Source organism: Uranotaenia lowii, chromosome 2 (assembly GCF_029784155.1).
Source record: "Uranotaenia lowii strain MFRU-FL chromosome 2, ASM2978415v1, whole genome shotgun sequence".
In the NCBI taxonomy this organism is placed as follows: domain Eukaryota; kingdom Metazoa; phylum Arthropoda; class Insecta; order Diptera; family Culicidae; genus Uranotaenia; species Uranotaenia lowii.
Genome location: NC_073692.1, coordinates 18798728 through 18820971, shown reverse-complemented (window position 1 = coordinate 18820971; position 22244 = coordinate 18798728). Strand labels below are relative to the sequence as shown.

The window sequence follows — 22244 nt, the reverse complement described above, 5'->3', positions numbered from 1 at the left end:
TCGCTCAGTTTGCGGTGATTTTCCCAGTCAAAATGATTCCGAATGTGATTGTATTTTATACATACAAGTAAGGCGTGTTCTGTGGTATTTCTAACTTGGCATATTTCGCATTCTTCATAATCCACTATTTTCATTTTAGCCAACCAGTAATCGGAATAATCATGGCCGGCTAAAACACGGTTCAGCAATCGGATCTCTTCTCCATTGAATTCAGTATCCCAGAACCAAGGTCTGATGGGAAAATTTGAGAAATATTCAAAAAATTTCAATCCCTTCTGGTCAACAAGAGCCATATTCCTGTACCATTGGTTTGTGTCTACTGCTAAATCATTTTTATAATTCCAGATTGCATCGCTCCACAGTAATTTATTTATTACGATTGCGTTTGAACCTACTCCGTCTTTGGCCAAGCGATCCGCGTGTTCATTGCCTGTTATACCGATGTGCCCCGGTATCCATTGTAGGACTGTTCTCGTCTTTTGCAAATTACAACAAATCTCACCGGTCAACTGGTCCCAGTTTTTCTCTGCTTGGCAAGTTAGTAGCAGTTGGCATGCAGATTGGGAATCGGTGAGTATTACGTTTCTGTTTGGTTCTAAATTTGGTATTTCTTTTAGAGCCATCTGAATAGCAATAAGTTCTGCTGTCATGATGCTTGTTGTTTCGTCGAGTCGTAAGCTGATTGTTATATTTGAATCTGGTTCAAAAACACCGATACCACAACCATCCGAAGATTTTGATGCGTCGGTGTAGATTTTTCTCCAAAGGAGATATTCGTTGTTAATATGTTCTACAGTTATTTGTCGCATGGTGGATGGAGACATTTTCTTCTTATTTATTGGAATTCCCGTCACTTGTGGTCGAATGTCAATTTCCAGTGTTTGTTCCATGTCTACATCCTCGTAGACCTTTTTAACTGCTTCTGTGTTTGCCAAGTAGATTTTTTCCATGAACGAGTACATTCTAGATGATTGAAAATCTTCTGTCGGTTCGAGAGATTCGAGTTGTTCAGCCACAACATCTCTTTTCTTGAAATGTTGCGTAATCTTTTTCATGGTGTAGTATTGTCGTTTTAGGGTAAGTGGTTCTTCGTTTGATAGAGCTGCAAGAGTGTTAGTAGGTGTAGTCCTTGTGCATCCTGTGGCTATTCGCTGACATTGTCTGCTGGACACCGCTAACATTTCCTGATAGGATTTAGGTGTGTTTCCGTAGATGGCACTACCGTATGCTAAATAGCTTCCGTACAATGCCTTGTGGAAGAGAACCATTACCTTGGGGTTTGCTCCTTTCTTAATACTCCCGATTATTTTGAGCATGTTTTGGCGATCTTTTATTTTTCTTTTTAGTTCTTTAATGTGAGGACCAAAACTGAGATTGTGATCTATATGGACACCCAAGTACTTGTAGTTTCGAACGTTTTCTATTGTTGACCCCATAACAGTTAGTCGCAGGTCTAGAGGTTTTCGTATGAATACTATTGCTTTTGTTTTATTAGCATTTAGTTGTAGGTTCATTGTCGAGCTGTAATGGGAAAATCGGTCGATGGCTAATTGGGCTTTGGCTTTTGCTTCATTCAAAGATTTTCCTCTCACTATTTTGACGAAGTCGTCTGCAAATTGGACTGTTACAATGTCATCTTCTTCTGGATCGGTATAATGTAACCCTCTCGTGTATAGGTTGAAGAGAGTGGGGGACATAACGTCACCTTGAGGCAATCCCGTTGATACAGTTGAGGTGACTGGACCCTGGTCTGTCATTACAGTCAATCTCCTATTACATAAAAAGTTTTTTATCCAAACTCTTACATTTGTAGGGAACAGCATTTCAGTAAGTGTTGCGTCTAGTTTATCAACATTGACAGCATTGAAGGCATTGCTGAAGTCGAAGAATATTGCAATGTTAATCATGTTCTTTCTTCTGCCATCCATAATGTGGTTTGTCACAAATGCCAAGCAATCTTCGGTTGATTTTTTGGCTCTGAAACCGAATGACAGATTCGGGAGCAATTTATTTTCCTCAGCGTGATTTTGGAGTAAATGTAGTACCGCAGTATTTGCTGATTTGGTTATAGTCGATAAGCAAGATATAGGCCTGTATGATTCAGGATTACTGGGGTCCTTTCCTGGTTTTAAGATTGGGACCACTTTAATCGTTTTCAAATGTTCCGGTAATGTACCGTTGTTAAAATATGAATTTACCTCTATAACCATCTTCTCCTTTACCTTTCTGTCTAGACTGCGTAATAGTTCGTAGGTAATTTTATCGGTCCCGGGTGCTGATCGAGCTTTCTTTTTGTGTATTATTTTGTTCCACTTTTCTATTGAAAGAAGTGGTCGTTGTTCGTCAAGCTGAGGGGCAGGATCAACTGGAGCCGCATACAATTGAGTTGGGCCAAAGTTGTGGATTAGGAATTGACTAGTTTTTTCCTGAGATATCAGTATTTCATTGTTTTTGGATATATTGTTGTGATGGTATTTCAAATTTTTTACCAACTTCCAGTTAGCTCTAGTGTTTCTAGGATCTATGTTTTTCGTTATTTCAGATAGTTTTTCTTTCATTAATAGTTTTTTAGCTCGCAGAAACATCGCATTAGCTTTTAACATTGTTAAAAGATTGGTTTCGTTAGCAAGGCCGTTGTATATTTTTCGACATTTCTGTTTATTTTTGTACAATTCGTCTAACTCTGGGCTCCAGTAATATTTTGGAACCAGAGTACTTGTGAAGCTGTTTCGTTTCACGGATGTTGCTATTAACGATTCTAGATCTTTCAGATTTGTAAAATCATCTGGTGAAATATTCGCTATTTCCTTATTAAGGCTTTTATAATTAATAATTTTTCGATGATTTTTTGAAGATATTTGTGGGATTTCTATTTCTATTACCATATGTGCGGATCCTCCTAAGCTGTGATCCAACACACTCCATACGATCCCACTGAATATATCCGGTGAGCAAAATGTCAAATCTATAGCGCTAGGTGAAAAACTCAATGAAGCTGGTCTGTGTGTCATTGTACCGTCATTTAAAATTAATAAGTTTGTGGTACTTATGAGGTCGTATACCGTTTTTCCTTTTCTATTAGTGCTGTTGCAGCCCCAGTTAGTATTGTGTGCATTGAAGTCACCCCCTATGATTAGACCTTTCATGTTTCTTGACTCATCCAAAAGTTTATTTAATCTTGTCTCTAGTTCATTGTTTGTTATTTTTGGATTTATATAGACAGATATTAGACTCATCCCTTTGCTTGGAATTTCGATTCCTATAGTTTCAAATAAATCATCTGAACTAAGTTGATATATCTTGTAATTATAAGAATCTCTAAGGTAGATTCCAACACCACCACCCGATGAAGTGAGGCGTGGTTGCAAAATTCTGTGATATCCAGAAATATGTAAGGAACTTAAACTATCTTCCTTTGCCCAGATTTCTGCGAGTAGTACAGCGTCATATTTTTTAATATTCAGTTCATGTGACAATTCTATTTTATTTTTAATCAAGCTTTGAATATTGTGTTGAATTAATCGGAACATTTTGATTTTTAGTTTGGTTTGCGACCAGTTGATCGTTGTGGCCTAGAACTTTACTCATCTCTTTTAATACTTCCATTACTACCAGACGTCCATCTTCTATATTAGCAGACATTGCATTTGAAAGGATTGTAAATGATTTGCTCATTACCGTCTTGAAGTTTTCTTTTTGATTTGCCAGGTTTTGTACTTGTTCTTCAAACCGTTTTCGCAATTCCAGATACTGTTGTACTGGCATTTGTTGCAATTGGTCTTCTTCATTGTTCTCCTGCATCCCTGTGGTTTTCCTCTTCTTTGGTTGTGTTTGGGTGTAACTATCCTCTTCGACTAAGTTGATACTTTGTTTCGGTTTTTGGCTTACGGTCTTTTTGCTGTTTTCTCCCCTCTCAACTGAAGGCTCAGTTGCTTTTCTCAGTTGCGTTTTTGTGGTTGGCTTCCCATTTTTAGCAGTTATTGTAGCAAAGCTCTCATAAATAGTTGGGAATTCCCTCCTATTGGATAAAATGTCGAACCCATTTCTAGTTTCTAATTTAAACTCATCGCGAGCTTCCTGATAAGTCAGGTTCTGACACGCCATCAGTTTTTTAATTACTTCCTGCTTACCTCTTTCAGGACATTTAGGGTCGGTCGCTTTGTGTGTGTTTTTGCAGTGCACGCATTTTGTCAGATTCGTGCAGATGTCCATACTATGGTCCTCACCTTCTAGTGAACCGCAATTAATACAGCGCTTCTTACCTTTACAGTTTTTAGCAATGTGTCCATAACGTAAACATGTGAAGCACATTACCGGTTTATTAACATAAGCTTCCACTCTCATGTTGACAGAATAAATTCTAATGGAGTCAGGGAGTTTATTATTTCGGAAAATAACACCTACCTTGCGAGTTGGAATCTCTTTCTTATCCACATACCGATGCATCCGAAAAACTTCTAAAATTTCCTTGGGTGATTCAATTTCACTCTTGAGCTCATCTATATCGAGATCCTCTGGGATACCACTTATAATACCCTTCACCGTAATGAATCCCTTTGGGATGTATGCGATGTAATTTTTAAGAACCAAATTTCGACAATTAATCAGCCTGTTTGCATCCTTCCAATCTACCAAGTATACCAAAACCTTCGAACGACCAAGTTTCCTTATATCCATCACTTCTTTGGAAAAACCGTTTTGCTTCAACATTAAGCCGACAGAAATTTTATTAATGCCATTTTGATTCACATTTACATTCTTTTCCAGATTCTTTTCCATATTCTTTTCCAGATTCTTTTCTACATCCTTTTCTTCTTTCCTTTCCACGATCACTCTATAGGGTCCACTGTCGCCATACTTGTATAAAAACTTTTCAAACCGCCTCTTTCCGCCATTTTGTTTTTCTCTTTGGGTCGATGGACCGCCATTTTGTTCCGTATTAAGCATTTCTCTTCTATCATTTTCATCACTGTCTTCCATCGGTGCCCCAATTGGGGCACCAGGCCCAACACTCATCACGATGCTCCAATAATCAATTCAGTAGTTTATTTGTTTTCGCCGTGAAGAAATTATTCAATGTCGTTAAACTTCGGAACTAATTTAAAATACGCTCTTAGGAGGTTATATTGCCACACGTCTGTTCGCAACGAACACACCCGAACGAATGGAAATGAAAAGTTGTGTGTGCGAAACTTTTTCTGCCGAGTTATAAATTATAAAAAAAGGTATAATTTATCTTTTTGCTAGGTGAATGAAAAAAGGTAAAAGATGGGTGGAAAAAAAAAAAAAAAAAAAATCACCTTTGCTCCTCGGTAAATTTTACCTTTTTTTATTTTCCGTGCGCTTTTTATTTTCGAAATGCATGATGGGCTAATCTGTAGTCAAGACACATTTGACCAACTAACGTTTTCTCTGACATCTCGCGTTTTTACGAATCATCACTAACGCGTTTCTCTCATCTGAACACGTGCCGAGTACGTGTTCAGATGAGAGAAACGCGTTAGTGATGATTCGTAAAAACGCGAGATGTCAGAGAAAACGTTAGTTGGTCAAATGTGTCTTGACTACAGATTAGCCCATCATGCATTTCGAAAATAAAAAGCGCACGGAAAATAAAAAAAGGTAAAATTTACCGAGGAGCAAAGGTGATTTTTTTTTCCACCCATCTTTTACCTTTTTTCATTCACCTAGCAAAAAGATAAATTATACCTTTTTTTATAATTCATCTAGGAAAAAGGTACATATTAAATGTTTGCTTCTATTAATGAAGTAATATCAAATCATAAATAAATACACTTGAGTTATGAAAATATGTATTGAGTTATAACTAATTTTTAGTCGAGTGCAGTAATCGGGTACCGCTGCAAATAAATTAGTTTAGACACATCCAAAGTTTTCTTGTTCCAATTCATACTTAAAGATGGCTCTGTTTGGAAATCTAACGTCTTCCCTTACATCATTCCTGTTTACGTCCAGGACGTTTTGGGGTAGTTTCATCTTCATCCCATCCCCCGTTGAATCTGCGTAGAACGTTCCGTTCAAATATGAACTTAGGAGCTGTTTTTTGTTTCCACCGGTTCAGGTTGTTACCTAAACGTTCGTTGAGTACGTTCGGGCCCCTCAGAAATCTGGTTCCGGTAGAATTGTCCTACAACGTATACGAGAAGACCAAAAGCGACCCACAGACACCCCCTTTGCTCATATTGCACGGTCTTTTTGGATCCAAATCCAACTGGAACAGCCTCTCGAAAGCATTCAACCAGAAAACGAAACCCGTTCGGAAGGTATGGAGGGATTTGGTTTGATTTGAGAAATGAAATTTAAAGGAGAATTTTGAATTCCTTATTTTTAGATTTATTCTATAGATGCACGCAACCATGGGGAAAGTCCACACTCGGATTTGCACTCGTACGAACACATGATAGCAGATCTGGTAGCTCTATACCGGAAACTGAATATCGAGAAGGCATCCGTGATTGGCCACAGCATGGGTGGGCGCGCCATGATGCTATTGGCATTGAAACATGTAATAATGCATCTTGAATCGAATGAATGAAATCATTTAAATTTGTTGTACCCTAGCCCGAACTGATAGAGAACGCGATCATTGTAGACATTTCGCCAACGCCAGGTCTGGGCACGAGCAACACCGACATTCCGCTTTTCCTTCGATCGATGAAGTTGATAAAGATTCCCGCGGAGCAAACTATTCACCAGGCGCGAAAAACGGCAGATCTGCAGCTTGCCAAAATTATTGCTGAGAAACCGTTGAGAGATTTTCTGATAACCAACTTGGTTAAGTCGGATGAAAGTGGAGAATTTAGGTGGCGCATAAATTTGGACTCGTTGGAACGCAACTTCAACTCCGGGGTGGCCAAATTTCCGGACGTGACCGGGATGCAGTTCACGGGACCCACGCTCTTTATTGCTGGGGGGAGATCTGACTATATAAAGTATGAGATGAAAATATAATTTTATTTTTATGATAATCAAAATTTGACAAAAATCGATTCCAGAAAATCCGATGTACCAATCATCAAGCAGCTATTCCCAAACTCGGATATTCGCTATGTTGAGGGAGCTGGACATTGGGTGCACAGCGAAAAATCAGCTGTGTTTGCGGAAATCGTTCTAAGCTTTTTGAACAAAAACTGATCCTTTGTTAAAATTGTACAAAATAAATACAGCTGAATCAATCGTGCATTTTATTGAAAAATATGGTTTAATAGTCTTGAAAATATATGAGTAGTTACTAAGCAATTAAATTTCAGGCTGTCGAGGTGGACAGATTTTGGTTTCAATTTTTTTTTTTCGGTATTTCCACTATTTTAGCATACATATTTCTTAAAATATTTTCTGTAATCTTTGAAATCCAAGCAATCCACTGAACTTGATGTCTGCCATGTCGATTGACAAGGATGAATTATGTTTTCACGCTTCAAAACATTCAATAGAGTTTGTCCAGTAGAGTTGTCTTACAAAGTGTATGGAGACAGTGCCGGTAAAACCCGTACCTCCTACGGCCTTCCGGTTCTCGTACTGCATGGATTATTCTCGAACAAAGCGAACTGGCATGTCATGTGCAAGGTGTTACAACAGAAAACGAATCCCGTTAGAAAGGTACAAATATTTTATTTTAGCCGATTAGAACTTGAGCTTTTATTGAATGGGAATGTAATTTCTTTATAATTACCAGATTTATGCAATAGATGCACGAAACCATGGTTCAAGTCCCCATACAGATGAACATTCGTACGAACACCTGGTGTGCGATTTGGTGGAACTTTATCGGAAGCTTGGTATTGAGAAAGCTTGTGTAATAGGACACCGGATGGGTGGCCGTGCTATGATGCTGTTGGCACTGACTAATGTAAGTCTTGTATTCGAATGCCTTTTTCAACTGAACCAATTTTCCTACTCCCCTTGTAGCCGCAGCTGGTGGACCGTGCCATCATTGTTGACATCGCTCCCAATTCAACTGTGCCAGATAACGACCTGCTACTCAAGCTGCTCAGCACTATGAAGTCCGTGGATCTCGAACCGGGTGGAACAATGAAAGAAGTACAAACTAAGGTCAATCTGGCATTGAAACAGATCATCGAAAATAAACGGATCAGACGATTTTTGCTAGCAAATTTGGTCAAGAAGACCAATGGATTCACCCGCTGGCATGTTAATTTGAATGCACTTGAAAAGAACTTTGACTGTGGCATTGCCAAATTTCCCGAAGCCTTGGATGACGATATCCAATTTGAAGGACCAACGATGTTTGTGCTTGGTAAACAATCCGATTATGTGACGTAAGTAAAAACTCTTTGGTTTAATGTAAATTTAAAACAAAAACGAAACTTATTCCACAGTGAACAGGAAATTCCTTTGATCAAAAAGTTTTTCCCGAAAGCAAGTATCGAGTATATTCATGAAGCTGGCCAATTGATACATTCCGAAAAACCAGACGAATTTGCCCATCTTGTCCTCGATTTTATAAATGATGCTAAACCACCTGATGAAAAGAAAACTAATTCTGCAGAGGGTGAAACTAAACAAAAATAACTTTTAGGACCGTTTGGAAATGTTTCAAGAGTTTTAATAAATTTATCATCGATTTTTATTTTATATTTTTCTTTTATTTTGACTTCGCTATACATAAAAAAAAACAAAAAATATCTGTCGAATTATTCTTTTAAATTTCGAACATGATTTTATGTGGTACCTACTTGCTTGTTTTTTATGTTGTGTAATTTTTGCCATTTTCTTACACACTAAATTAAATTACAAATTCATCTGGATTTAAATTTTTGTAGTTTTTTTTCCTTCGTTTTGTATAAATAATTTATCTAAAAACTCGTTTAAATAAAGTCTCTGCCATTTGTTGCCGTTTTCCATGTATTTTTTTTATCTGTGTGTTATACTTCCGCATTCGATTAACTCTCAAACACTAACTCATGGTCAATTTCCAAAGACTTTCGCTTCTTTCGCGTGTTGTTTTTGTTATATGCATAATGAGAAACGCCAGATTGGGGATTCTACTTTACTATATTTACACGAAAATGTACATCTATTCTCGCATTTCGCTTTCACTCGCTATCAATCACATCTACTAATGGTTTTTTTTACAGTTTTTAAACCTTGCGCTCGTTTAATTTTTTAAATTTTATTTTAGAGCATTCTTCGCTAGAAGCGATGCACTGGTATAAATACTTCATCTTTCTTTTACAAACGGAAATAATTGGATCTTTAAAGAGGTTATTACAACTATATGGTTAATAGTTTTTTTTTCGCAAACACGATTATTACCGTTCTACACTAAATGCCTAGACTCCAAAAATGTTCGGTTTATATATTATTTTCAATATACATCCCAATAAAACCATTTTTTTATCATCCAATATTCTCTTCGCTGCAGATTCACAGAAAATCGATGTCTCCGGGTCCGTTCCCTTTCAATCATTATCTTTATGAATCAGATGATCAAGGTTGATTAACACACAATTAAGTTGTTTTGCGGATTATTTTGCTTTTTTGCCCAAAAAGGATGTCACAGAAAAAAAAAATCTGTTGCCGAAAATTTTGGTCGTTCCAAATCACACCTTTTTGATAAAAGTACTTCAAGTTCTTCACAGATGTTTTTATTTTATAAAGATTTGTATGTTTTATTTTGTTCACAGTCAACTGGTATTTTAATATTTCTTTCGAAATTTTCATATTGTTTCTTCTTAGTCGTTTGAAATAAACGTTGAGATTTGTCGAGCACGAGTGGATAGCGAAACGTGTGCAGCAACCTAAAACCATTTAAATTAATCTAATTTGAACAAAAAAAAAAAACAAAAAAGACTATTACACATCTACACAACAGCGGAAAAGTAAGAGTACAGTGTGCGAACTATTCGGATTCCACAATGAACCAAAAATATACTTAACGCGTTGATAATTGCTTGAAAATATTTATGACTGGGTACCTAAACCAACGATTTCTTCCCGTAAAGGATCTGATCTTCATGTCAGTTTATGGAACCTGTTCTGAGTTTTATTTCGAACCAACCAACAGTTGCCAAACAACTTGAGTAAGCAACGAACATTGCCAGTTGGTGGATCTCAACAAACATTTTGATTTGAGATCTTCAGGATAGAATCATCGTTACTAGCTCGTTACAGCTGTTATTGTTCGGATAAGTAACAATCTTTCTTCACAACGTTGAATATCAAAGTTATTCACGGCGCTTTTCTGTTCTGCACTCTGTTAAACGGATAGATGTATTGCTAATCAATGTGGCGGCGACTTCTCCAGGTGCCCAGAAAAAATGTAATTCAATATCTCTGAATAATACAATATATTATATGCATCTATGTCTTTGTAGGTCTGATCTGTTGATTTTTATCTGGTTAGATGAATTGGGGTGTAAATTTTGCTTTCTCCTGGATAGGAAAGTTGCAAATTATGTATGTTTCGTTTTTTCAAGTCATAATCCATATCACTGATATCGCTTTCTCTTCGTCCTCATCACTGGACAGTTTCCGTCGTTTTTTACGCGCACTTCGTGAAGGTAACGATTTTCCTTACGGACGACGAATTGGCGGCTACTGCAGCCGCTCTGGTAGATTTGGGAGTACGGGTCACCGCCGGCGGATTACTATTACTATTTACATTGTTGACATGTGGCGGGGCGTTGCTGTTGTTAGTGGCAGGGGTCGTTGCAACCATTTGCCCCTCCTCCACCCTCATCTGGTGGTTGCCCTTTAACCGGTGTCGTGGTCGTTGAATTCGATTCTGCCGTTCCCTGCCCTTTAGGGGCGGCTTTATCGTCCTCATCAAGCAAATCGGGATCATCAGGATCCAGTCGGAGCATCAATTGTTTGAACTAAAACGTAGAAAAAATATCGTTAGCATTTTACAAATTATGATCTACAATGAAAATACTTACATCTAAATACCGCTGCACACCAACTCTACTCGATCTTCTTCGCTCTGCTCGGCTTTCACGTCTCTATTCTGCCGAAGCAGATCGATCGTCGCCTTCGGATCAAACAAAGTATTTGACCGTCGCTGCATGGCCTTATCGTAGATTTTAGTCGATTCGGACGGTGAGTATCGAGAAATTTTACTGGAATAAAGAAACAAACAAAAATGGTTAAATTCTGACTTCTGGTTAAACGAAATATTAAAATACTAACCAATCCGTGATTCCGTAAATTTTCTTTCAAGTGTGTTTTGAGTATTAACAGCAGGATGCAACCCTGTGCTGATGTGATGCAAGTTTGAAGTTCTGTGTATCATCCGGTAGTCGTTTCAGAATCTCTTCCTGATCTTCGTCATCGTCATCTTCCAGTGGATTTGGTGCTGTATAACATAAACAATTTTCAATAAGTTGAATCAAAAGGGTAGGGTGGTGGTGAACTTACGTTGATCGGGATTATTTTCCGCGCCAGGCGGAGGTTTCAGTCCTCCCGAAAGGTTGCCAACAAGTTAGTGCCAGTAACCGAAATCAACACATCAATATGATGGATTATGTATAATGGTTCATCCTGCACCATATACGGGAAATAGGCGAGATTGTCTGCCAGATAGAGCATCTGCTGCAATGAATGTTTTCCATCATCAAATTGCTTCGTAATGGACTGCACCAGTGCTCTCCGTTGAGGTTTGGTATTCCGCAACAGGGTGTACAGAAAGCTGTTCATCGCCGTCGGTGGCTCTTGGGGATCCTTAACTCTGTGCGTTTGAGAAAAAAAGGCAAATGAAATTAATTTGACTTTTTTGTTGCAACAATGGACGACTTACCTGTAACCTCTTACTATAGTGTTGTTACCATGAGCTTGAAGTGTGACCTGCAATTCATACGAGTACTGCATTCCAGCATGAGATTTCATATTAACAAAGCCAGGGTACTGCTTGTCGATTTCTTGAAGATGTCGATCCGCACTATGTGCAACCTTAAAAAAATAACAAAAATTATAAAATGCACTTTTTAGCCAATAAAACAGATGTACCTCTTTCTCCGGATCCGTGCTTAAACATATAAGATAAGGAACTATTTGCACAGGATGCACTAAACCTTGCCGCAACACTATCTCGACTACTCGCATAGCCCACATGCGTACACCGGTGTCTCGATGCAGAAAACATCGTAAAATCTCCTTCAGATAAATCTGGATCACTCTACTCGCCATGCCAGATGAAACGTCTCCCATCTCCTTTAAGTCTTCTGTCAGTGATTGCTTAGCCCCTAACAAAAGGCGATTGATAAGAAATAATTTAAACTGACATTTAAAAACAACTTACATTCTTTATCGTTCCGAACCATTTTGTTTTCCTCTTCGGTGAGATACATTAGAATATTTTTCAGTACGGTTATCTTCATGTCGGTTAGCACCGTGTCCTGTGTCAGAAGATAGTGATAGTATTCGCGCAACTCTTGCTTCGTGAGATGCTCGAAATTCTTCACACAGAAATTTCCCATCGACAAAAGAGTTTCTTTGCAAATTTCACTGTGACTGCAGGACAGAAAAAATGCCAACGTGCTGTAAACGTCCTCACAAATGTTGGCCGGTAATGCACCTAGTTATAGATTTTAAATTACCATCAATCTATTACACAAATTATATGTTATAATATCTCACCTTGTGCATTTTCACCACCTCCGTAGACATCCGATTGCTTAAAATCAAAGTACCGCATAATAAGTCCGACGGTATAGATGCTCCTTCGAAACTGAGGCCGATAGAGCTGCTCGATTGGTATTGATGAATCGGACATGAGCTTTTCTTTGCTAGATACTAAACCCTTATAGTAAAATCTGTAAAATTATAAATCAATCATTAGCATATTAAGAATAAACTGTAATCCACCTAGAACCCATACTTAGAAAAACAGTCTCGTATCAGTGCGTAGTTCTTGGTAATCTTATTTACAACCGACGACAAGCAGGATACGCAGCTCAGTACGACGGCTTGACTTTGAGTTACAATCAACATCATCAAATGTGATTCCAGATCAGCTAAGAATATTTCACTCGGATGCTCCATCAATGGTACCACCTGTTATTAAATTATTATAACGTTATTTCATGGCAAACATTGGCAGGTGATCTAAAAAACAAACCTGTTCCAGAATCTCCGCTACACTGCTAATAAACTTATAGTTGATAGCGTTTTGGCAGCGTATGTTGAGGTACGGTTCGAGGGTCATTGCGTGGTTCACCAGCAGCTGTGGTTGAACCTTGGAAAACATATGCAGTGCCGTGATGCAGCCCACAAGTTTCTTGTTTTCTGAACTTTCCAGCTTCATGGTTGCATCCACTAGCCCGTCTACGATCTGCTGGCAAGCTTTGATGAGCGTTCGAGGAATTTCCTTTTTCGCCTTGGAATCCTCCTTGTTTTCTTTGGGCTCGAATATCTGAGAAAAAATGGAAAGCAAGAATTAACGAGGAACTTTGTTCAGTCAGCCAAACAGAATTAATAAACATATCTACTATCGATTCTTACCGATTTTAATAGTGCATCAAAACCTTGAGTACCAGTATCATGGGAAGAGCAAACTACATCGATAATCTGGGTGATTTTTCTGCCCATAGCCGCCTGAAAAATTAGAAAAAAAACATATGTTATTATTTGAAGAAAAAAACAGCTAAAAATCCGCAAACATTACCTTATCATTGGCATTGCACGGAGTGAACCACATGGTCATGAATACATCCATAACCAGCTTCTGAATTCCTTCCTCGTCGTTAACTCGCCGTATCATCTTTACACAAATATCTGGAATTTTATCTTGTTCCGGATACTCGATGCAGATATCTCGTAGAATTTTAATTACCCGTTTCCGCACCGAAACACCCGTGTCCTAGTAACATACAAAACAATTCAGAAAACAATCATCAACACGTAAAACTTAATAAACATACCAGTATCCGCTGGGATATCATTTCATAATACTGATCAATCAAATCTGGGTCGGACAGGATGTACTTTCCTACCAGGTCTACGGCAGCCTCCCGGACCGAAATGGCCGTATCTAGCAACTTCTGGTGGACGCCCATCTGCATGTCCTTCCTGGTTAAAACCATCTGATCTACCTCGACGATGTTACCGAGACACTTCATGGCGCGGGTTCGGATCGCCACGACCGGTTCCCGTACCACCAAGATGATTTTCTGCAAGTATTTGTCGAAGCTTTGAGAAAAGGAGCGCTTGCTGGCCAGGTACTGGGCTATCAAATTTGCATTGCTATAATCAATGTAGGTCTTAATTTCGCTCGCCATTGCGTTCTTTCCCCCGAAAGGACATATTTGTGTCAGGTAGAAGGATTTTCGATTGTCCAGCAACCGAAAGATTTCACTGTTCAGTTCTTGGTCGACGCCTGGTTTGACTTCTTCGATGTCAGAGTCGCCACCGTCCGAGTTTTCTGAATCACTTCCGTACTTTCGTCGTTTCTTGGCCTGCTTCTTGCGGGATGCGTAGCCTTTCTCACCTTCTGCGATGCTTTTCTTTCGTTGAATGATATCCCGATACCACTGTGTTATGTAGAAATGCCTCGAATGACTCCAAACGGCATTACCTTCCTGTGAGTTTGCAGCCAGAAAATCAAGTAGAATTTTCTGCAGAAATTCGGTACGTTCTTCTTCTTCATCAAGCTTAAACTTTGAGTTTTTGTTGAATTCATCACCTTCTTTTTCTTGTTCGATTTTGATGTATTTTATAAGAGCATCCATTGTTCGAACCTTGCAATGCGATTCAACAGTATCCTTTCTTAGGCGAGCTGCCACAATACCGAGATACTCCAGCGAAACTACCCGAATGGACTGTTCAGTTCCTTTATCTGACATTTTCTTCACTAACATGGTTCCGAGCAAGCTGAGTAGGAGCTCAGAAGCGGGCCATTCCGGCTTGTTTACCGTTGTTAGTAGATCGTGTATGAAATTTTCGAACAGAGGACGGAAATCGGTTTCACTCGATCGACTTTTACACTTTTCCAGAAATGTGGCCAGAAAGTTACCACCGAAACTAAGTGCCGTGTCGTATTTTCCAATTATAAAAAGGTCGGCGGATTTGGGATTGGTACTGTTGATAGGAGCAGCGTTGTCGTTGTTTTGTTTCTTCGGATTGGTTTCTCCAAGGCCCTCCGGAAGCATCACAGCACACTGAATCAACTGCAGCACGAGAGCTGTTATCATTTGGATATTACCAGCGTTGTTTACTAGCTTGTACGGCCGAAGGTTACGCTTTGAATGTGGAAGGCGATCGAATGACGAGAGAATGTCCGCAACGATGTTTCGGCGGTGATGAGAATACTTTTCATTCTGGAAAATGCTCGTTACCAAATCAAGACACACAAATTGCAGTGTTTCGATGTTGTCCACGAAAAAAGGTTCTACGCCTAGGGCTGAAGCATGGATAACGATTGTATCGACAAAGTGAAATTTTTCGAACATCGTTACCAGCAGTTTACCAAGCTCAACGATTTTTGTGTATAGAACCGAGAGTCCTTTTTGTTGGTAGCTTGGAACTTTCTTAGACTTTTTCCCGTCCACTTTTTTCTTAGCTTCAACCGAATAAACCGGATCGTACGAAGGAAATACTGTTTCTCGCAGCTGAAACTGCACAAACTTTATAATGGCATCAATATTATCTTCTTGTAGAAATTTCGTGTTTTTGCAAGTGTAGATTGAACAGATCAAAAGTGCTGCTTCAACGGCATTAAGGATTTTTTCGATACATTCATCGCCAACCAGATCATCTTGGAGTTCAGTACCGCTGAGATTTTTCGCAGAATGAACAGATCGCATAGCGTAGGTGATGAGCAAGTTTAGCTTATTTTCTGGTATGGCATCGATGGCATTGCGGGCCTTCAATTTTGCAGCTTCTGCTGCTATATTCGTTAGCATACTTGTGGGGATACAATCAAATTGTTCCTCTCCATCGTCCATATTTGGGGCTTCTGTCTCATCCAGTTGATCAAAAATTTTACCCATGATCGTCATAAATCTTTGATACGTGTTGGTGTTCATTAGTTCTTCCTTCGACAATTTCTTTACGATAGGAGCTGAAATCCGTTCAACACGCCGAAGCTTTGGTTTGCTGAAATAATCTTCAGGATTACCCGAATCTTCCTGAGCTTTCCTTTTGGCCAACAAACTTGGGAATCTTCGTTCATCTTCCTTCATTTTGCTAAAGATCATTTCGTTGCTCTTCTTCAATAGCCCTAGCCGCATGGCTAGTTTTGGTTCTGCTACCTTGAATTTTCGTATATCAGTTTGAAGCATTTCGATTTGTTCTTTGGTCAACTTTTCCAACCGTGCCGAACATTTCCGCAATTTCAAACTGTCTACGTCGGCGAGATCCATCATACGACAAAGTTTCTTGAGATTTACTCGTTCGATTTTAGGTTCGGGTGGTTTACTATCTGTTAGTGGTCGTTTCTGTCCCTGATTGGCAGCCGGAGTTGTAGGAGCGCTCGTTGTAATAGATGGTCCTTTCATCAGTGCGCCACCAACACCAATAGACGTGACCGGGGTAACTGTTGCCGATTTTTGCAGATTTGCTCGTTGTAATGCTCCCGCCACAGATATTGGCCTTTGACTAGCACCTATTCCGGGGGTTGTCAAAGGTGGTTGTCCAGGTGGCCTTGGAGTTAAAGGAGTGCCGGGTGCGCCCGATGTTGGTGGACCACCGGCAACACCTGGAGGCCGGGGTTTGTTTGGGGTCACTGTTGTAGATTGTTGTGCTATCCTTTGCATCGGAGTAGCAGCTTGTTCTTTTCGCAGCTGTGTTTGTGCGGGATCTGTTTCAGGAGCAGTAGTTCCTTGGGCAGGTGAAGGACGACCCCGTGAGTCTAAATTTTTACTTTGTTGCTGCTGCAGATATTCACTGTTCCGAGGTGCAGCTTCGGGCGTTTTGATGATGTGATTGGGATGCTGTTGCTGTTGAGGTGGTTGTTGCTGCTGTTGAGGATACTGATGATTATGAAGGGCAGTGGTACTGCCATTTTTCAACTGAGATTGTTCGAAACCAATAGGATGGGATTGTTGTTGCGGCTTCATGATCCCTCCTGTTGTTTGATGATTCTGTTGAACAACGTTGTTGGTCATATGCTGTGGTTGATGGGTAATCTAAAAATAAAGGTGATTAATATTAGAATGGAAGAGTCATTACATTTGTAGAACCAGTCAAACATACCTGCTGCTGCTGCTGCTGTTGTTGTTGGGTAACCACCACATGGTTCAGCAAATTGTGTTGTGGAAGCACGTTCGAGGAAGTGCTAGCAGCTGCTAAAGCGGACTGTTGTTGCTGGGGAACCGATGACTGTTGAATTACGGAACGATGCGGTTGATGCAACAATGGTTGTTGTTGTAGTTGTTGTTGTTGCGGAAGCTGATTGTGAAACTGATGCTGCTGTTGTTGGTTTTGGATGACCGATGGATGAGATACGATAACGTTTGGTGTCTGCTGTTGTTGCTGTTGAAGGAATTGTTGCTGCTGTTGTTGGAAGATTTGTTGTTGTTGCGGCTGTTGACTGTTTTCTGAGGAGTTGGAGTAAGCAATATTGGGTAGATTAATGATTTGCTGTCGGACGATAACTTTTTGTGGCTGAGCTTGCTGCTGCTGCTGATGCTGCTTTGGATGCTGATAGGAAACTACAGTGGCACTGGAAGCGGGTTGTCCCAAATGGGTCACCTGCACTGCCAACGGTTGTTGCGGCGTTTTGTGTAACGCCTGCGAATGAACAACTACTGATTGGGCTGTGTTAGGATGCTGGATAATTATAGGAGACTGGCTTAAAATAATCGGCTGCTGGTTATGCTGTTGTTGTTGGACTGGTAGCTGAATTTGATTAGTGAAAATAGCCTGTTGCTGCTGCTGTTGGTGAAGATGTTGTATCGGAACGGAAGTATAGTGATCACTTGAAAAATTTGAATGTTGTGTTTGTGATGTGGATACTAGAAAAGGGAAAAACAAAAAAAGGTAAAACAAATAAGAGAATGTTCCATCATTACAGAAAAGTACAATTTGCGAGTTCAAGCGCACCAATGGATTGTGTTAGAAACAAAAACGCAAAAATGGATTGTTTTCGATGAATGTTGTTTCGATTAATATTTCAGAGAAAGTTTCTTCGAATCTAATAAACGAAAAAAAGGAAAGCTCTAAAAGCTGATGGTTGCACAAGCATGTTAGATTCGATTAAATATTATCGAAATCCACCTTCTAACTAATCAAATTGAAAATTTTCAAATGGAATGTTTAGCAACCAAATTTTTTTTTCTACTATCGTTTTGAAAAACTATGGAACATTGATGAAGCCTAAATAAACTTTAGACGTGTTGGCCGATATCTGAAATCTATGAAATATTCATGTTATTAGTGTGAATGGTGTTTTTTCATTTAGGGAGTTAGTAGTATTTTTTTTATAATTAGTGATCGCAAAAGCACATACAGTCAGTCAGCAAACGTGTTATCAGACCAAGCATTACCCAATAAAATTGAATCAATTTAAATTTACTTAGTTTTTGTTGCTGTTGTGCGCTCAATATCTGCTGCTGTTGAGATTGCTGATGATGCGTCGACACCTGAGGTCTGTTAAACACATCCGGTCGGCAGGAATGGATCGCTTGGAGCAGCAGAGGACCTTCCTGCAGATGTTGCTGCTTACCGGGAGAATGGTGGGCATACTGATCCTTCAGTTCGATGTGATCTGAATTTGTTTGCTCGATAGCATTAGCCAGCTGCCCAATGAGACTGTCATCTCTGGTTGCGAGCAGGTTGTTGGCCTCTTCTGCCACTCGTGGATGGAACAGCAGCGATCGATTGAGAGCCGTTGAAATGGTCGATAAAGAATCGGAAATAGGAAGCTCACTTAGTACTAAAACGGGAAAAAAAAGATTAGTGTTTATGTTTCCAATATTACTTGTAACAGCACTTACAATCCGATAAACTGGTCAGACCAGCCAGTGTAGTGATTGGGACGCTTGGTACATCGCGATCTCCCATTGCGTTAGATTTAAGACAACACTATCAGAAGAAAGTAATTGTCGATATTTGATGAAATTTTTTGTTGATGGAACGATGATTAGTTTTTCACCATCGACGATTTACGAGTTTTGTTTTCTTCACTGAAAGGTGTGAAACGACCATACTGCTGAAATGACACGAAAATACAAGAATCACACATAAGTAAAAACACACAGGCAACGCTACAGAAATTAGTGTAGCCAAAGGTGTATGCAACCCCATAAGCGATGTATTAGCCCGGCTTGAATTTGATGTATTGTCTCCACAATTTGGATTTTGGTAAATTTAAACTTAAAAATATATAAAAAAAAATTCATTGGATACAAAGATATAAAAGTTTTTGAGTAGCTTAAGCACTTGGTAAACACACAATCGTTTCATTCCACTAAACCGGAGTTATGATGAAGTGAAAGAGCTTTGACCACCAAATTTAAAAAAAATAAAAACGATTGCCTCTCTTTCAACAAGATGCTTTTGACATTGTTTGTAACACGATAGATTTATACAAAAAATCCCCCTTCGGCTGCCTCCAATACTGCAATCGCATACACGCTTTCTCTATTCGGCAACAAAGTCAAAAGTTTTCATACTTTTATGCAGCCGAACCAGAAGCAGTAGCAGCAGTCTCATAACAATTGCCATCATTGTTTTTAAATTTCCTCCCACAGGCGCGCACACCAATCGGCGCACATCGCACGAACAGGGCAGTGTATGTGTGCCCGATGCTCACGCGTTTGTGTGGGTGTGGTTATCACATATTTTTACTGCACACTTTTTTCTGGCGGGAGTGGGCCTCTCTGACTTCATAACAAAGGATGAAATGTAAATGGTCTTCGAAAAAGAGGTTTTTCCCTTGAAGTCGTCCGTCTTGTGGTACCCCTGTTGGTCCAACTCGCGCGAAAAAGAGGTTTATAAAACCCTAATTGACTTTAGGCCAAACCGAGATTGCCAAGGATTACCGAAAGGTGATAGAGAAACAACAGAGAGATCAATAGTGGGAAAAGAACACATGCGAGATATACATGGAGTACCGATAAAAGATCCAGCGGTCGACCGACGGAATTCGACATGTACGCATACTGGCACCTATTTGACTACGTTCACCGTGGTGTAATTAGCTAAGGCGCCGTGTACTGAAGCGGAAATTGCAGGTTCAAGTCCCTACCAGTGAGCCGTTGTATCTTTTTCGAGAATTATGATATTTACGGCTTATGTTCTTTCTTTCTTTGATATCTCATGTTTCTCTAATACTTCCCTCACCTTTAAAAATGTCATCATTTTCAGGTACGAAGCTGTACCAAGGCGAATTGAAAACATTAGATTTGAATAACAAGGTCACGATCGGCAGCGACGAGGAGATAGTCGAAGACTTTGTCTATCTCGGCTCACTGATAACCGCAGACAATGACTCCAGCCGTGAGATCCGACGGCGAATGATCAGCGAAAGTCATGCCCATACTATGGACTCCACAAGTCCTAGAATACTTAGTCCTCGCACGAAGTGTAACCTGTACATGACACTCATTAGACTGGTTGTCCTCTTCGGGCACGAGACATGGATATTGCTCGAGGAGAATCTGCGGTACACTCGGAATGTTCGAGTGTTAAGAACCATCTTTGGCAGCGTACAGGAGAACGGAGTGTGGAGGCGGAGGATGAACCACGAGCTCGCACGACTTTACGGCGAATCCAGTATCCAGAAGGTGGTGCAGGCTGGCCGGATACGCTGGGCGGGACATGTTGCGAGAATGCCGGACGACTGTCCTGCGAAACAAGTGTTCGCTACGAATCCAGTAGGAACAAGACAAGCGGGGGCGCAACGAGCGAGGTGGTTAGACCAAGTGGAGCATGATCTGGCGAACGTGGGGTGTCCGAGAAAATGGAGAACGGTTGCCATGAACCGAGTGAATTTTAGGCATGGTTGGTCCGCACTTCTCAAATCAAACAGTGCGCTGTGTAAATCGCACCGTTATCTTCTACGATTTGTAGAGCACCACACTTCCTTCCGAAATGCTCTACACTCGTTTCCGAGTACAACCGAAGCCGAGTGCCGAGCAAAACCGGTGCCCCAATAGCAACGCTACTGTGTTAGAAGGAGAAATCCCGAAACACACAACTGAAGTGCAATTTTTTCCTTCTCTTCCTACCACAGTAGGCAAACAAACAGCACGAAACGATATTTCTTCTTCTTCCCTTTCTTTTTGGGAACGAACCAAACCTACTGAGTTGCTTTAGCGCTGCTCCCCTACACTTATAGAGAATTCGTTTTCAAGTGGTGGTGCACCGGGGCACTACCGGTAGTGCACTTTTTGCTGTTTTCATGCTCGTTTTCACGAAGAGTAGTCCACTGGTAGTGCACCATAAAGTGGACGGTGGAACACTCTGATAGAGAATTCGTTTTCAAGTGGTGGTGCACCGGGGCACTACCGGTAGTGCACTTTTTGCTGTTTTCATGCTCGTTTTCACGAAGAGTAGTCCACTGGTAGTGCACCATAAAGTGGACGGTGGAACACTCTGAAAATATTCGGTGTTGCTTGCGCTCTCACCAATACTATCATGAATTTCGACAGCACGTGCTTCCCGATGTAAACAAATATCAGCTGGTTGGTTTATTTCTATACCGCAAAATTGCGTTCGAGCTGTTTTTTTCTCTTTATTATCCCGAAGAACGGAAACTTGTTCCGGATTCAATACCAGTGCCGTTTCCAACAGAGGCGGAGAATTTCACCTAGATGGCACGTTCCAAAGCAAACAACGCTCCCAAAAAGAAATGTGCCCAGAAGGCTTGCTGCAATCGGTTCCAGGCGATGCCGGAAAAGAGCAGCAAATCCGAGTGCAAAAAGGCCAACCCAAAGATTTGGTAGAATCGTCCAAACCGAAAAGTTTTCTTGTTCGGGAGGGTCCTATAAGTTGGTCTCCACAGCGTTCAGCTGCATCGAAGCTACTCTGCTACAAGCCAGCTTCGAGCTGTGCCTTTGGGCGACGATGCTCGGTTGCGCCAAGTCCCGGATTCCCACCCGTTGCCCTTCAAAAACGGTAGTTCGAGACTACACCCGCATTGGGAGCTTGAATTTCGTTCGTTTCGGTCTGTTAGCAAAACTTTCTCCCCAGACTTCCGCGATCCGAGTTCGCCATTTTGACTTCCAAGAATTTTTTTGTAATCTGAAAACGGAAATAGGTACTCGAACGAAGATGAGATTTGCGAGGAATAAACGTTCAAAATACCGGAACTTTCAAGCTGG

The 22244-nt window shown here is 40.3% G+C and overlaps 3 protein-coding genes across 3 annotated transcripts in view; 2 read left to right on the top strand and 1 right to left on the bottom strand.

Moving 5' to 3' along the window:
* The first annotated feature begins 5959 nt into the window (after positions 1 to 5959).
* On the top strand, positions 5960 to 7196 carry LOC129749452 (protein ABHD11-like). Its single transcript, XM_055744427.1, has 4 exons — positions 5960 to 6284; positions 6353 to 6526; positions 6583 to 6953; positions 7017 to 7196. Exons 1-4 carry the CDS (start codon positions 6045 to 6047, stop codon positions 7153 to 7155), a joined length of 924 nt encoding a protein of 307 aa, XP_055600402.1. The 5' UTR covers positions 5960 to 6044; the 3' UTR covers positions 7156 to 7196.
* A 194-nt stretch (positions 7197 to 7390) lies between these two features.
* Positions 7391 to 8598, top strand: LOC129749451 (protein ABHD11-like). The gene is made up of 4 exons (XM_055744426.1): positions 7391 to 7620; positions 7697 to 7870; positions 7930 to 8300; positions 8361 to 8598. The coding sequence occupies exons 1-4, from the start codon at positions 7426 to 7428 to the stop codon at positions 8551 to 8553; spliced, it is 933 nt and encodes a 310-aa protein (XP_055600401.1). The 5' UTR covers positions 7391 to 7425; the 3' UTR covers positions 8554 to 8598.
* A 1009-nt stretch (positions 8599 to 9607) lies between these two features.
* LOC129749450 (nipped-B protein) overlaps positions 9608 to 22244 on the bottom strand; it is a 37276-nt gene continuing 24639 nt past the window's right edge. The window contains 23 exon segments of the mRNA XM_055744425.1: positions 9608 to 10489; positions 10492 to 10554; positions 10556 to 10736; positions 10738 to 10859; positions 10923 to 10940; positions 10943 to 11102; positions 11173 to 11192; positions 11194 to 11270; positions 11273 to 11338; positions 11401 to 11445; positions 11448 to 11710; positions 11780 to 11931; positions 11989 to 12224; positions 12281 to 12556; positions 12619 to 12794; positions 12860 to 13035; positions 13100 to 13393; positions 13483 to 13575; positions 13646 to 13840; positions 13902 to 17105; positions 17173 to 17933; positions 18494 to 18853; positions 18915 to 19129. Coding sequence (XP_055600400.1) covers positions 10376 to 10489; positions 10492 to 10554; positions 10556 to 10736; positions 10738 to 10859; positions 10923 to 10940; positions 10943 to 11102; positions 11173 to 11192; positions 11194 to 11270; positions 11273 to 11338; positions 11401 to 11445; positions 11448 to 11710; positions 11780 to 11931; positions 11989 to 12224; positions 12281 to 12556; positions 12619 to 12794; positions 12860 to 13035; positions 13100 to 13393; positions 13483 to 13575; positions 13646 to 13840; positions 13902 to 17105; positions 17173 to 17933; positions 18494 to 18853; positions 18915 to 18981 — 7119 coding nt within the window. The 5' untranslated portion in view covers positions 18982 to 19129 and the 3' untranslated portion in view covers positions 9608 to 10375.